Source organism: Oreochromis niloticus, linkage group LG22 (genome assembly GCF_001858045.2).
Source record: "Oreochromis niloticus isolate F11D_XX linkage group LG22, O_niloticus_UMD_NMBU, whole genome shotgun sequence".
In the NCBI taxonomy this organism is placed as follows: domain Eukaryota; kingdom Metazoa; phylum Chordata; class Actinopteri; order Cichliformes; family Cichlidae; genus Oreochromis; species Oreochromis niloticus.
Genome location: NC_031985.2, coordinates 6,006,005 through 6,020,286, shown reverse-complemented (window position 1 = coordinate 6,020,286; position 14,282 = coordinate 6,006,005). Strand labels below are relative to the sequence as shown.

At 40.5% G+C, this 14,282-nt stretch overlaps 1 protein-coding gene across 1 annotated transcript in view; it reads left to right on the top strand.

Annotated features, from left to right (window-relative positions):
- grin2da (glutamate receptor, ionotropic, N-methyl D-aspartate 2D, a) overlaps nt 1-14,282 on the top strand; it is a 238,477-nt gene that overhangs the window by 98,980 nt on the left and 125,215 nt on the right. Inside the window, 3 exon segments of the mRNA XM_025902353.1 lie at nt 1,622-2,265; nt 4,413-4,550; nt 13,509-13,775. Of these exon segments, the coding sequence (XP_025758138.1) occupies nt 1,801-2,265; nt 4,413-4,550; nt 13,509-13,775 (870 nt within the window). The 5' untranslated portion in view covers nt 1,622-1,800.

Genomic DNA, 14,282 nt, shown 5'->3' with positions numbered 1-14,282 from the left:
ATAGCTAGAAATCCTTATATACAGTAGTATGCAGCTCATTGCAGTCATATTGCCCATCTACTGATGCACTGGTTGGCCCTTCTTTTTCTGTCTTTTGCACGTACTTATACATACACCAGTGCTCTGTGCATATTCCTAACATTCCTTTCCTTCCTTTCCACTTCCATAAATCCACAGAGGTCTCGTTGTTCACCCTTTTGCTCTCCTTTACAAACACAAACGGCATGTTCTCTCTGCAGCTGAATCTACACTCCTCTATCTGAGGCTCTTCTACTCCTTTCATCCCTCAGTTCATCTTTTATACCATTGTCACCTGCAGGTCTTTCTTTGTTTCTTTATTCCACTTGTTCTCTCCATTTATTCTCTGTGGTCTTGCTCCTGCTTGTTCCTTTGGGCTCATCCCCACACCGCCATGCTGCAACTCACTTCTCCGTCTCTGCTGAAAGGTGCAAAAAACAAACCCCGAAAAACAATCCAAATTTGTTAGAGATGAAAACCTGTCTTCTGAACTTTGTCTCGGAGGAAATGACCTGACCTGCTTACTGTGCTTTTTTCCTCCACTTCTAGTTTCACTGTGGCTGGATTCCACATTAAACACTGAAATGGTTCTTTTCAGGATTATTCTGGATAAAATAGTTCATCATCATTTATTCACACAAATCATGACAAAGAGGGCGTAAGGTGCAGACGGGTTGCAAAGCTCGTTGCAGATATGCAGCAACATGAGTGAGGCTATAGCCACTTAACTAGTGGTGTTCATTGTGTGACATGCATGTGTGATTTGCAAATGGGATGGGCAGAAGGGTAGGTGACATGAGCTGGCACTGAGACCAGCTGATCTGCTGGGATTACTGGCTGAGCTAGACGTGATGGGCTGCCTGAATTAACACTAAACTGCTGAGTTTAGATATGTTTCATTACTTGAATAAAAGGACTTCAGATGCAACATTGGCCTGATAAATATAAAGGAAACAAGGCACCCGGTGTCTTCTCATTGGTCCATAGACAGAGAGGATTTGATGGTTTTGCTTAATGAGATTTTTCTGGTTTAATTCTGTTGCTCCATTATGAATGCAAGAGTAAAAGCCACTATCCTCTCCAGATTTCAGCCCCATGTTGTGTTTGGAATAAGAATTAATCCATGAGATCCTCGTCTTGATATGGCACCTTTGATGATAAAGTATAATCACTGGAGTTTTTGCACTGCACTCTGGCAAATGTGAATCTTTTAACTTTTATGTGCTGTCCCATTTAATCCCAAATGTCAGCAGAATTTTGCTTTTAGGGATGCAAGCGGTGTTAAGAAAATGAGCAGCTTCTGCCTGCCTGAATCCTTCCTTTGTTTACAGACTTGCAGGATGTCTGAACAGAAGCATTAAATTCAAGGATGAGTAGGTGTACGGTGTCATTTATTTACATTGTTTACTGGAGAATAAGTGTTTCACAACGCCTACATAAATCAGCCATCCCACTTGAGATAACGCATAAATGCATACTTGATATATAACAAAGAAAAATAAGTGACTGTTTGAAATTCGTGTTATGGTTAGAGAAGCTGTATGACAGCAGGTCAACTGCAGTTCTTCATTCAAACGCACTCTTCTCTCTCTTCCCTCTCCAGGGTCTCTTCTCCTCATCAGGTGAAGCACTGTGAACCGCCGACCCCCTCACCACCCTCCCTCCTCTCCTCCTCCCCTCTTTCCCTAGAGGCACCACCCACTACCCTTAAATCCCCAAACCCCACCTGCCAACACCTGCCAAACTCCCTCCGACAGCTGCAACTGGCCCCCCTTTTACCCCATGGTGGCCCCAAGGCCCGCCCTCTCACTGCTATTGGCTGTCCTGGCCTGTACGGGGCCCGCACGCCCCTCGCCCCCCCTGCTTCTCCGGCCCCGGGAGAGAGAGAGGGACTCAGGTGGTGTCAACATCGCCGTGGTCCACTCGGGCTCCTCCCTGCTCCCGGAGACCGCGGTGGTGGGAGGCGCGGGGTCGGGGAGCCGGGGCCCGGTCTGGGAAACGGTCCGGGAGGAGGGGAGGAGGGGGAGGAGGGGAGGAAGGGGAGTAACAGAGACAGCTTCATTAGCTGAAGTGGCCGAGATGGCTTCGTTTTCCTCCTCGTCACACCTGTCACTGGCCGCGCTCGTGGGGGAGACGGTGATGACGCCCTCGGGTCAGGCCAACGTCATCTACCTGGCTGTGAATGAGAGCAGTCCCGGGACCCTGCTGCTGCAGCTGTGTGAGCTGCTGGCCACAACGCCACTGCAGGTAGACAAACAAGTACACAAACCTATTGTTACATTCCCAGAGACTGTAAGAGAGAAACTGTTAACATCACCAACATTGGAACAAAATGATCATAAATAGTGATTAAAAAAAAACAAGAAGTTCCCTTCAGGTCAGAATGTGATAATAGCTGGATGTCAAAATCCAATATGGTTACTCTTAAACATCTTATAAATGATAATGTGCATGACTTTTTGTCCCCTAGTAGTGCTATTAATCATTTTTTGAGACAAATTTAGTTTAATTCACAAAGGGCAGAGAGATACAGACAGCAAAGCACTAACAAATGCAACAACAGTTCAAATGTAGAAATACTGATGTAAACAACACTGGTCTTCAAGAAAATTAATCGACTTTGACAACATTTTTTAAAGATAAGAAAGATTAAGATTATATGCAGTCTGTTTGGTTCAGACTGAATGTAATCTGAGTAGCCTTAATCGGTTTTGGAATGGCTCTTCAGTACTATGATAATCATCTGCATGACGTACAAAGGATTCTGTATCACTGCAGCTTTTGTAATTATAACTATTAGATTTAATGAGGATTCATTTAATTGAAATTACCAGTTGGTCACAGTGATGCACTCTGACAAAAGGTGTTACAGAGGAAGAATAAAAGGAGAACTCCAAATCCTGCATAATTACTCACATCTGCACAGTTGGCCGGTCTCAGTATGAAGCGCTGTGACTGTCAGATGGACTTTGTTGGGAAGCATGCGTGAGGTTCTTTTCATTTACCTTCTTGATAGGTCATGTGGCTTTAAATGAATCAATGCTTTTTCATGCATGGGACCATGTATGTGACAATTCAGATACTCTTACTGTGACGTGTCACCGAGGTTTCTAGTAGAGAAATGTATTAACTGTGTTAGGTCGTTAGGGCAGTGTCATGGTTTGGTGTTTTGTGCTTTTATTTTATTCATCCATGTTCACTGTTCATCTATTCACTCATTCATTCATAGTATGACTCTTGTGGATGGGAGCAGATCTGAGTTTGCAACTTGAGAGCTGCTTGTGACCATACAGAGAGGTAATAAACGTGCTGTATACTATACTGCTGATTTATTTACTCAGCCATTTATTAATCCATCCATTCATCAATAGAAAAATACATTATGCATGCATGTATCCAATCTGTGTCTCTGTCTGTTTTCATGTTACCAGAGTGAAGGGTCTTGTTATGAATGTCTTCGATCAAGTATGATATTAACTATTAAGTAACACTTGCCACCCTATCTCCAGGTCCTGTTTATAAGCTATTTGCATATCAAATGCTTCCCTTCGAGAATTGAGCTGTCATCTACACTTAACTTCAATTCACTTCCCCGAATCGCTACAAGAAAACAAGCATTAAGTCATCAAACCAACCTCAAATCACAATATCTCCACCTCATATTATTATGTAAAGCAATAGCCTCACCAGAAGTTCATGCATTTTTCATGATTTTATTTATAATGCAACAGGGATTTCCAGAAAAATAGTTGCACAAAACACCGTTAGCAACACACATTTCAATAAGAAATCATATATATATTGAGAGAGTGTGTGAGAGAGAGATGTTGCAGAAATAGTTCAGCATGCATGCAACAGCCACACCTAGCAGGCCCTTCAGGAGCTGAGGTGGCCCATAAGCCATGAGCTTATCTGTTGTTTCTGTGGTGTGAAGCAGCTTAAGCAGCACATGTACAACACACCCTATTGTCCTGACAGGATGCCAGTCCACTGCAGGGATTTAACTCTGATTGTATCTCTGAACACTGATTGCCAAGCAGAGAAGCAAAGCCCAACATCTGATAGATGTTTCATGACTTCATTAAATTTCGAAAAGTCTTTGGAGAGATTCAGTTTCTTAGCAGGATAAGAAAATACAGTCTTCATTAGAATGAAGTGTTATCAGGAATTTTGTGAGCAGCATGTGAATGTACTTATTGTTCCATTAACTTTTGCTCACTTGGTTAGTCTTTAAATTATTCTCGGGGTTCGGAGCGCCACGATTTAAAAAAAAAGAAATGGCTTTGATGAATATCATTCTGGTGAGATGATTATGAAAGTGCTTCTCGATGAGGCTGATGTAATGTCTTCTGTCTGATGTGCTAGGTTTCATTGTGCAACCTTTGTTTTTCCAGGGTTTAGTGTTTGAGGAAGAGAGACCGCCACCGCCGAACCGCGCCCCTCTGGCCCCGATGCTGGAGTTCGTCTCTGCCCAGACGGGGGTTCCCGTTGTTGCCGTTGGGGGAGGAGCCAGTCTGGGAAGAGAGCCACAGGTAAAAATGGATTACCTATCATTGCATCACCAACCCAGTTAATTTCATTTGAACCAAACCAAGAACTTTCTGTGGCTTGGAAGATGAAACTAAGTTTCTGCCTCCTGACCTCCTCAGACCATTTAAAGGGGACCAGGAGATATTTTTGGTATTTTTTAATTAAAAATTATATTTTATATTTAATATTTAGAGAAACCAAAATTAGAACCAATGAACATTTTTTAGTGGTCTCCATGAAAAGAAGTTCACATTGTGCCTTTTACACCTGGTAGTATCATGCAATCATGTCATGTTTACAATTTTCTCCAATGCTCATTTCCACTTCCATCAGCCATTTTTATTCCTGTCTGTTTAAGGGCTCCCCTCCCTGAGTTTCATCTGATTGGCTGTCTTGTCTGTCTTCATGTTCACCTCTTGTTGTAATATAGTTTTTTTATTACTAAGACAAAATTTACACACTGATGTACACGCTGGAGTCCCTTCACCAGTGAAATAAATGGCTGGGCTTTTTCTCGTTAGCATTTAGGCTGCTGTTGACCCTCTTATGCTTCCACTGTTTTGTGCTTTTGTATTTTGCTTTCTGTTTGCTGTTGTTCTACAGTTGGGAGTTTTGTTTTTGTGGAGCTTTTGGGTCCATGTTTTGATTCTGTTATGATTCTGGCATATTGTGAGTCTTAGTTCATGTGATTTTCAATCTTTCAAGCTTGATGTTACCATATGGTGATTTTATCGAGATGTTTCCAGTGTCATGGTTCATGTTTTGTAGGAGCTTTAGGCCTGTCTGTCTCATCTTTCTGTGCCTGTTCCATTTTCTCTGTTGTCATTGTCGAGCAGGATTCTGCTTGATTCTGAGCTTTGTTTTATTCCTGTTTTACTTTGAAGGATAGTTTTCTGTTCATGGCTTCATGATACCAGTTTTACTTCCTCTTCATGTGTGTAATCACTTTCACCTGTGTCTCGTTTTCTAATCAGCCAAGGTTCTTTAAAAAATCTGGTCTCCCTCTTTGTTTATGTTTCCTATTTGGTTTGCCTGTACTTCTGCATGACCGTTTGTTTGTAACCATTTGGCCTCCGTTATCCTGGCCTTAAAGGAAACCTTATCCAGTGTTGCTCTCAACTTTAGTTTAGCTTTCCTACCTAACAACAAGAAAGGAGATCAGAAAGCATTTTCTGATTCACCTGTAAAATCCCAGCAACAACTTCCTAACTTGTTAAAGTAAACGACAAGAAGTTGTGTAGTTTTTTTTTTTTTTTGTGTGGTTAGAGCAGTTCTGTGACCATAAAAGAAACTCCTGCAAATATCCCCCAGTTAGAGTCAGTGTCATCCAAAGTAGAAAAAAATCATTGTTCGTCTGGTAATTGGATAGTCTGAGGGGCAGATTCATCGTAGCAAAATCATGTTTGATTGATTAAATATTTTGCTATGGAGAGTGAAGGATTTGGGGCATGCAACCTATGTGGACAATGCATACTGTCACCCACATTTCTCTGTACAACAAAACACATCTTGTGAGGAGGAGAAGCCCCCACTAGCAACATATTAGACTGGAGTGAAGTGATGACATCCACCAATGATATGTAATTTTTAATTCACTGAAATATTTAAAGCTATAAAAAATGTCCATTTAGTATTTTGTTTTCTTTTCCTTTCATTTTTTATGCTCTTTAGTGTTTTAATTGTGAGAATGTGACTTTTGGTGTTTTGGAAACTAAATAACAACAAAAGGCAGTAATAATAATAATAATAATAATAATAACAATAATTAGTAGTAGAAGTAATTTTCAAGACTCAGAGGGGCTTCAAGTCTTGTTTGTAAAGTACAAACAAATTCAGGTATGAAAATATTGGTAAATCACGTATTTGTTCTTAAAACGTGATTTATGTGCAGATTTGTTAAACCATCCTGCTTGCTTGTTTTCTGTAGTTATTTCTTTCAAATATCTTCCCAGTCCTTTGGTGTAAGTGAAAGGTTGTAACTAAAGCTAGCTAAAGTAGTCTGACATGGATGAAGTGGATAACCTCGAAAGCTCCATTTTTACTGGGACAAAGTTCTTGTTTTTGTTGGAGCTTAACAGAGAAATGTGGGCTACAGAACAGCAAAGCAGGGATTGTGTCTATATTTGGATGTGACTGCTTTAAAATTCACTTGTGAAAAAATGAATCTATCCATTAACTTAAAGCATATTTATGGTTCTGTAATGGCTAAAGCTCTACTTGCCATTATTGGATACACTGTCTTTTAATTAGATTATGTAGGATCACTTAATTACTGGCACATTTGTTCATTTTTGCTTTTGCTTCTGATGAAGTGGGTGAAGAATCACGCCTTCTGCGATCTGACACTGGATAAGAACGGTTTCCTAATGAGCTTTTTCTTCATGAAAATTACATTATTGACTTGGCAGATTAGTTTTTAAACATTTACTTTGATAAATAATTAAAAATGCGGTTTCAAGCAAGAAAATTAATGTTTTGCCCTCAAAGCTGAAATTTCATCAAATATTATTTTTTAATTTAATTTTATTTTTTTTGCCACCTGAAGGACGTCACTCCACTTTATGTCTCAAGGAACTGGGAAATATCAGGTCCATTAGCTCCTAAAACCTCCACTAAGTTCACACTGCCAGTCCGACTTAGTGTCTGCTGTTTGGTGCTGGGCAGGTGGTGTATAATAGGTTTATTGGAAGTCTTTTGATGGCCGCCTGCTGTGGTGGAAAATGAGTTTAATAAAAGCAGCGAGACTAAACCAGAAATTTGTGAACTGTAAAACCAAAACGAAGGAGCTCAAAACCCTAATGAGCGGTACTGTGGCGTTGTGATCACTCTCTGCGGCTTTGCCACTGTGAGGGATGGCAAATATTGTGATTTGATTGATTGTTAATATAAGAATATAAATTAGAGCAGCATGGCACCTTTTATGTAGATGAGCCAGAGATGAAATTTGAGAAGTTATTAAAAGTGTACAGCTTCTCCTCACTTCTTTACTCCACGTTGGTCTCAGCCTACTGTAGAAGCAGGGCTGGCACAGACTTGAAGCAATGCTCATAACTCTTTTCAAAAGCAAAAAAAAGCTTTAGAGTTGACAAATTATCGAGGCGTGTGAGTAATATGGATGTAACTCTATCTGAAAAAGTCGGGTGTACGTCATTCTTCCGGTAGCAGAAAATAGAGCTGGTGAGAAATATGTAACTTCTATCACGCTGGAGTCTCTCGTAGGAGGCAGTTATTTTCTAAATACTTTAAAAAGTCAGAAAACTGCTCCTCTGATCTCCTTGGTAAGCATGATGAAGAGAAAGTACATGTCTGTTCGAGCTGCTCCAGTTTTGTTGGTGCTGCTGCTGAGCTCGTCAGCATCAACAGTTTCACAGTGAAGAAAAATGTGTTGGTTTTTTGACATTAGAAGCAGACTGTGTGAGTAATAATGCAATCCACGATCGTACAGCTGGGAAGTGGTGGATTAGTAATTGCAGTAACTGTGTTTTTATTTCTATTTCTATTTTTTTTCCCACCACTGATGTGTTGATCACCATTTTAGTGGCGAAATTCGTGAAGCTGTTAGTCACCATGACTGTGGCATCTTCTTTAAAACGATTCTTGCTTTGTTCATTGTTGTACACCAATTATTTGGTGTTTGCTCTCCAGCTAGTTAATCTGTGTGTGGCAAAAAGGTAATGCCTTCTGACGGTGATTAGTGATAAGCAGCTCAAGCTAACAAAGCAGTTTACTGCCACAGGTGTGATGTGTAATAAGTGGGCCAATTTATTTTAAGTGGATCATCTTGACAATATGATGTGGTTATTGTGATTTTTACATCAATGAACTTCAGTAGCAGTTCTGTGAATAGATGAATATAAATACCGGTTGATGATACACATTCAGGCACTGAACTGTCAGCATATTCATAATCAAAAGCAACTTTGTTTATAGAAGGCTGTGAGGTTCCTTTGAAGTAGCACAAGGTACAGAATCATTACAGAGCCAGCAAAGACTCCATATGTTTGTGGCGCTAATTTAAATATGGACGCTTGGGTTTTTACAAAGTCTAATATGTATTTTACCTTTTAAATAATCTTTTCTGTAGACTCAGTGACCTGAGGTTTTTAAATCTGTGGTCTGGCAATCAAAGAAGAGGAGCTTCTGCAAACCTCTGCCAGCTGATAAAATGAGATAAGAAGAGACTTTATTCATCGTCAGGAGTCATGGCTCTGACTCTCTTCTTCTGTCACTGTCTGTTCTACTTTGTAAATGTTGTTCGTCGTGCGCTTTAGTTCATCATACTTCTGCCCTTTGTTCCGTTTCCTGTCAATTATATGACACAGCTGTGCTCAATCAGCTAATCACTCACTCATATATACGCCGCAGCTTATTCAGATCCAGATTGTCTTTTACTTCCTGTAATCAACCAGCAGCCATGTTCATTTGTTGTTTAGTTTCATTCATATTTAGTGCTCTTGTTGGCTGCTCACTGATGGCAGTTTCTGCTAACGGTATTCTAACTTCAGTTCTATAGTGGAAACCAAGGTTAAAGTTCAAGGTTACTTTATTTATACCTGTAGGTAAATTTGCTTTACAGAAAAATGAGAGCATTTGGGATCCCTTCACAAAACACACACTCCTTTTAAAACCTGACAGACACATATTTGGTAATTAGACAAGATGGATCAGATTAAAAGAAAAAAAGTTCCTATTAAGTTTAACGATGGCAGCAGGGACAAATCATTTTTTATACCTCTTTGTCCTGCATCTTGGAAATAGAAACCTGAACTTCACTCCGTACAGCAGGGGTGGGGGAGCTCCAGGCCTCAAGGGCCCATATGACCCTGGGTCAACACACCTGAATCAAATGATGAGTTCATTACCAGGCCTCTGGAGAACTTCAAGACATGTTGAGGAGGTCATTTAGCCATACAAATCAGCTGTTTTGGATCAAGGAACCATCTAAAACCTGCAGGACACCGGCCCTTGAGGCCTGGAGTTCCCCACCCCTGCTGTACAGGATGGCAACCATTATTAAGAATTGATAAATTCATCAGTGTAACTGTTTGGAGTACAGGGAGGCTAAACAGGGCTGTGACTCGACTGGACTATCTCACTATCTGATTCAGTGAGTTTTTCTCTGTGATGGAGGTCTGACCGAACCATGCCACTGAACAAAAAGATAAAACAGACTCAGTAAAAGAATGATAAAACAAAGTAGGTTAATGCGTTAGCAAGTTATTTTGAATGCAAAGTCAGAGTTTTAAGCCTAGTAAAGACAGTTCTCTTTTAAATGGTTTTCCCTGTGATGGACTGGTGACCTGTTCAGGGTGTACCCTGCATTTCCTAAGCTGTTTAAGTAAGAAAGCATATGGATGGATCATCATTGCAACTTAAGCTGCACACCTAACCTGCTCTGGGGGTTATGTTAATATTTTCAGTTTAACACCTGCTGAAACTTCCAGCATTTTAAATGCTTTTCATGACATTATGCTCTAAGAGTGAAAAAGATTCTCAGCTGAGAGAATGTGTCATATGCTTCTGATCATTTTGTGTGTTGGAATGATGCAAGAACCTTCCTTCCTTCCTTCCTTCCTTCCTTCCTTCCTTCCTTCCTTCCTTCCTTCCTTCCTTCCTTCCTTCCTTCCTTCCTTCCTTCCTTCCTTCCTTCCAAACTTAAAGCAAATAGTTTTGATTGACAAGCAGGATGATACCACCTCATTGAGCTCATCTTTTGGGGGATTTTGTTGAGCTACCTGACACAAAGAAAGCATCGTTATGTTCAGGGGTGCACATAAGTGGTCCGCAGGTGCGCATTCGCTGTCAAAATAAAAGACGCCCACCAGATAAGAAGTTGCAACGCGCGTTTGCGTACATATAGAAGGCACTGTTTTTGTCCGCTAGAGTGAGATTTTCACAGCATATTCTGCACCACATCTCTGTGCGTTCATCATTTGTTTGAAGCCAGCTCACCTCCTGCAACCACTTTTCCGAGAATACGCGCTTCATTTGCGGTTCGGACTCCTTCTGACATTTCTTTGGAGGTGGAGGAACACCAAAGTAATTGCTTAAAGGAGCTTGCTTCTTCGACATCTTTAAGAGTTCTAAACAAATGTCTCGCCTCCTCCAGAAAATCTTATCCACGCAAACACGCGTTGCAACTTCTTAACTGGTGCGCGTCTGCGGACCACTTATGTGCACCCCTGGTTATGTTGAACATCCCTTTGAATTTTCATGTTTTGGATGAACTTAAGTTCTTGATTTTCTGCCAGGCAACCAGGCAGAGACCATGGAGCAATTTAAGGTGGTGCGTTTAAGGGCCTAGAGACAGGAGAATTAACCTGGCATGTTGTTTATAATAGTTCCATATGAATATAAGTAAGAATATCTAGTTCTGGGAACCTAATTGCCAGTTTGTGTATCAAAAAAAACTTTAATAGAGTATACAGCATGTGTGTTTGTGTGTTTGTAGAAGCATGCTGGTTGGTTGGAACTTGAGAAATCGGTAAGGCTAATTTAACAAGAGTACATTGCAGTTTACTAGCAGTGTACTAGGATTTAGCTTATGTCTTGCCTTTTCCACCGTGACTGATTTAAATGTTATCTAGAAAAGCCACGATTGTTTGACCCCGCCAATTGAGGTTTAACACAACAAATGGATATTTTTGCCTCCAGAGTATAGCTTTGCATTTGAGAAATGTCTGATAAGTGAACTCTAATCAGTTCTTAATTGCCTTCGGGACGCTGAGTCAGACATGTTTCCTAATACGCTTTAAGAATTAATCAACCTTGTGTCACAAGTGCTTCTACAGCTGTGATTTGGGACACAATGTCAGTCATTCATTGTTTCTGGTGAGTGTTTAAATTACAAGAGTGCAAGTTGAGTGTGTTTCTTCTTCTTTTGCTCCAGCTTCCAAGGGGACACATACGCTTTGATTTTTGTTTCATACACCACCACCCAACTGCTCACTCGACGCACGTTCCCAGTACACTCCACTCTCAGCTGGGTTAAAGAAAGCAGACAAGCTTACATCATAAATCGGGCTGCTGGTTTGATATTTGACCTAGTTCAGTTTAGCGCAACCTGAGGTGAGCCCTGTCGACATGGATGGGTGGAAAGCTACGCCCTGAAGTTTCCTCTTTGATCATCCACATGTACCCACAGATGCAGAGCCTTGATGATTAATTTAAACACATGCCCTCTACCTCTTTGTTTAATGTTGAGAAAGAGCCAAAATTAGTACAAGCTAAACCGATAAAAGCCTTGGACAGCAAAATAGTGCTGGAATATGCACGCTGTCATGATAAGTTTTTTACTATATATTCAGTGTTTAAACTCACATTCATTCCAACTTTCAACCTATATGAATTTTCCCATCCTGATACTTTGTTCTCATTTCAGCAAAAATACAATAGCACAAAAGTCAATAGAAAAGAATTCCTCTTTCACTGAGTAGCTCATCTGACCAGATTAAATGTGAGTGGAGAAGCAGAGAGGACGGCCATCATTGTTTCCTTCATTGACACTGAAAGCCTTATTCAGAAACCAAGGACTTTTTTGACAGACTGTCTTATTCCTCTGAGTGGTTCCCTCTTATTAGGACTAAAGTCAGTCTCACACAAAGAAAAGGGCTAAGCTGGAAGAGAACTTGCTTAGACAGCTACTGTATGAATTTGCTCGCTTTTACACACTTACAGTATTTATCCAGTCCAGTATCACTGAATTACATCCAGTTAAGCAGTTAAGCAGTGTGGATTTTTACTGTGGATCTTGAAGTTGTGTCAGTAGATACACAGAAAGTAAGAACATGGTCATTCATTGTTGGCCAAAAAATATGTAAGATGTGTTTTGACTGCGTGGGGACAGGTTAATTGGAAACTCTAAATTTCCCATAGGTGTGAATCTGTCTGTGTTAACCTGTCCAGGGAGTACCATGCCTCTCCCCCTAAGACAGCTGGGATAGGCTCCAGCCCCCCCACAACCCTAAAAAGGATAAGCAGCAGAGAATTGATGGTATATGAATAACTGATATTGTGTTTAACACTATATAGAAAAAGAGATGAAAATAAAGAATTGCATGTCTTACGGTGGTGGTTCTTACGTTACTGTCAGGAGAGTCCAAACAAGACTTTCTTCTGGTCCAGCAGTTTACTGATTTGGTTTCATCTTGGATGTTTTATGCTGCAGCAAACTGTTTTCATTTTTAAAAAAGCCCTAAAATCCCACTGTGCACTACCTCCTCAGCTCGGCAGTATGCAGGCACTGGTTTAGACTTCAGGAGTTGGTAGAGACTGTATATATGTATATGTGTATTTTTTTTAAAAAAAAAAAAAAAAAAAAAGAGGAAAAAAAAACCAAACCTTTTGCCGAACATGAACATGAAAAAAGGGACACTGTGTAAAATGTTGGCCTAATATCAGTCATCTGTTCAGTTGGGTTGAGATCTGGTCACTGAGAAGGCCAGAGTGTATGATTGATATAATATTCACATTCAGACCATTCATAGAGCAAAAATTACCACTCATCCCTATGAATGGGTCCTCATCATCATCATCATCATCATCATCATCATCATCATCATCATCATCATCATCATCATCATCATCATCATCATCATCATCATCATCATCATCATCATCAGGATAAAAATGATTTGAGATAAATGTGATGAGTCAACTTTGTATTAATTTGCAGAGGCCATTCCCTGAAAAGGACAAGTGGTCTCAATACATGCCAGCAGAAATGTGTAAATGAAACACAAGCTCCTCCTTAGTGTAGGGGGTCAAGGGTTTAGCTTTTTCATTTAATTTGTCAGGTGTGTTTAAAGAAGATGCTATTTCCCGACTATGATGCTGACACTAAATGGACCTTTTAAAGCTATAATATTATTATTTAATTAACGGACACTTACTTCTGTGTTTGCGTTGTCCAAGTCCCCAAATAAATTTCTGTCTTATGACGTCTCCTTCCTATCTTTTAGGAGAGCGGTTCCATCTACCTCCAGTTCACCTGCTCCACATTGCTTCAGCTTGAGGTCATCTTCGAGGTGCTTGAAGAGTATGACTGGACCTCCTTCTCCGTTGTGACCACCCGTCACCATGGCTACGAGGACTTCCTGGCCATGGTGGAGGGTATGACCGATGGCTCTTTCATTGGTTGGGAAAGGAAGAGTGTGGTGATTCTTAATGTAACGGACGACCCCGGTGGGGCACGGACGAAACGACTGCTCAAGGACAATGAAGCCCAGGTGAGGCTGGAAACATAAATGTCATTTTCTGCTGTACAAATCCATGAAAAAGGTTTATCTTATGATGAATAAAAAGGAAAGAAATACAAAGAAATATATTTAACGAAAGATATCTGTAGCACCTGCCGCTCATTTTGATGAGCTGCCAACCTTGAAATCACTTCTGTAGCCCGAGGCTCGGGTAGGGGAGATCTGTGAAGGCTCCACAAGCCTTGAAGAAGCAGATGGTGATCTCTCCTTCAAAAATGATATTTTCCTCTATTGTTAATGTGACCTCATGCTTTCAGCTTCTAGGTTCACGTTGAAAGTCACAACCTTCAATGGTCTTGGCCCTAGAAAGATAAAATGACTCGCATACTATAAGGCTGTACTGTTAGCTTAGGCCCTCAGCAATATTAAAGTGCATTGCAGTATGTGAGGAAGATTTTAGCTACATGCACAGCAATAGAGATTCTTCATCTAAAATCATCAGCCTTGACATTTGCAAAATACACTTTTGAACTGTTC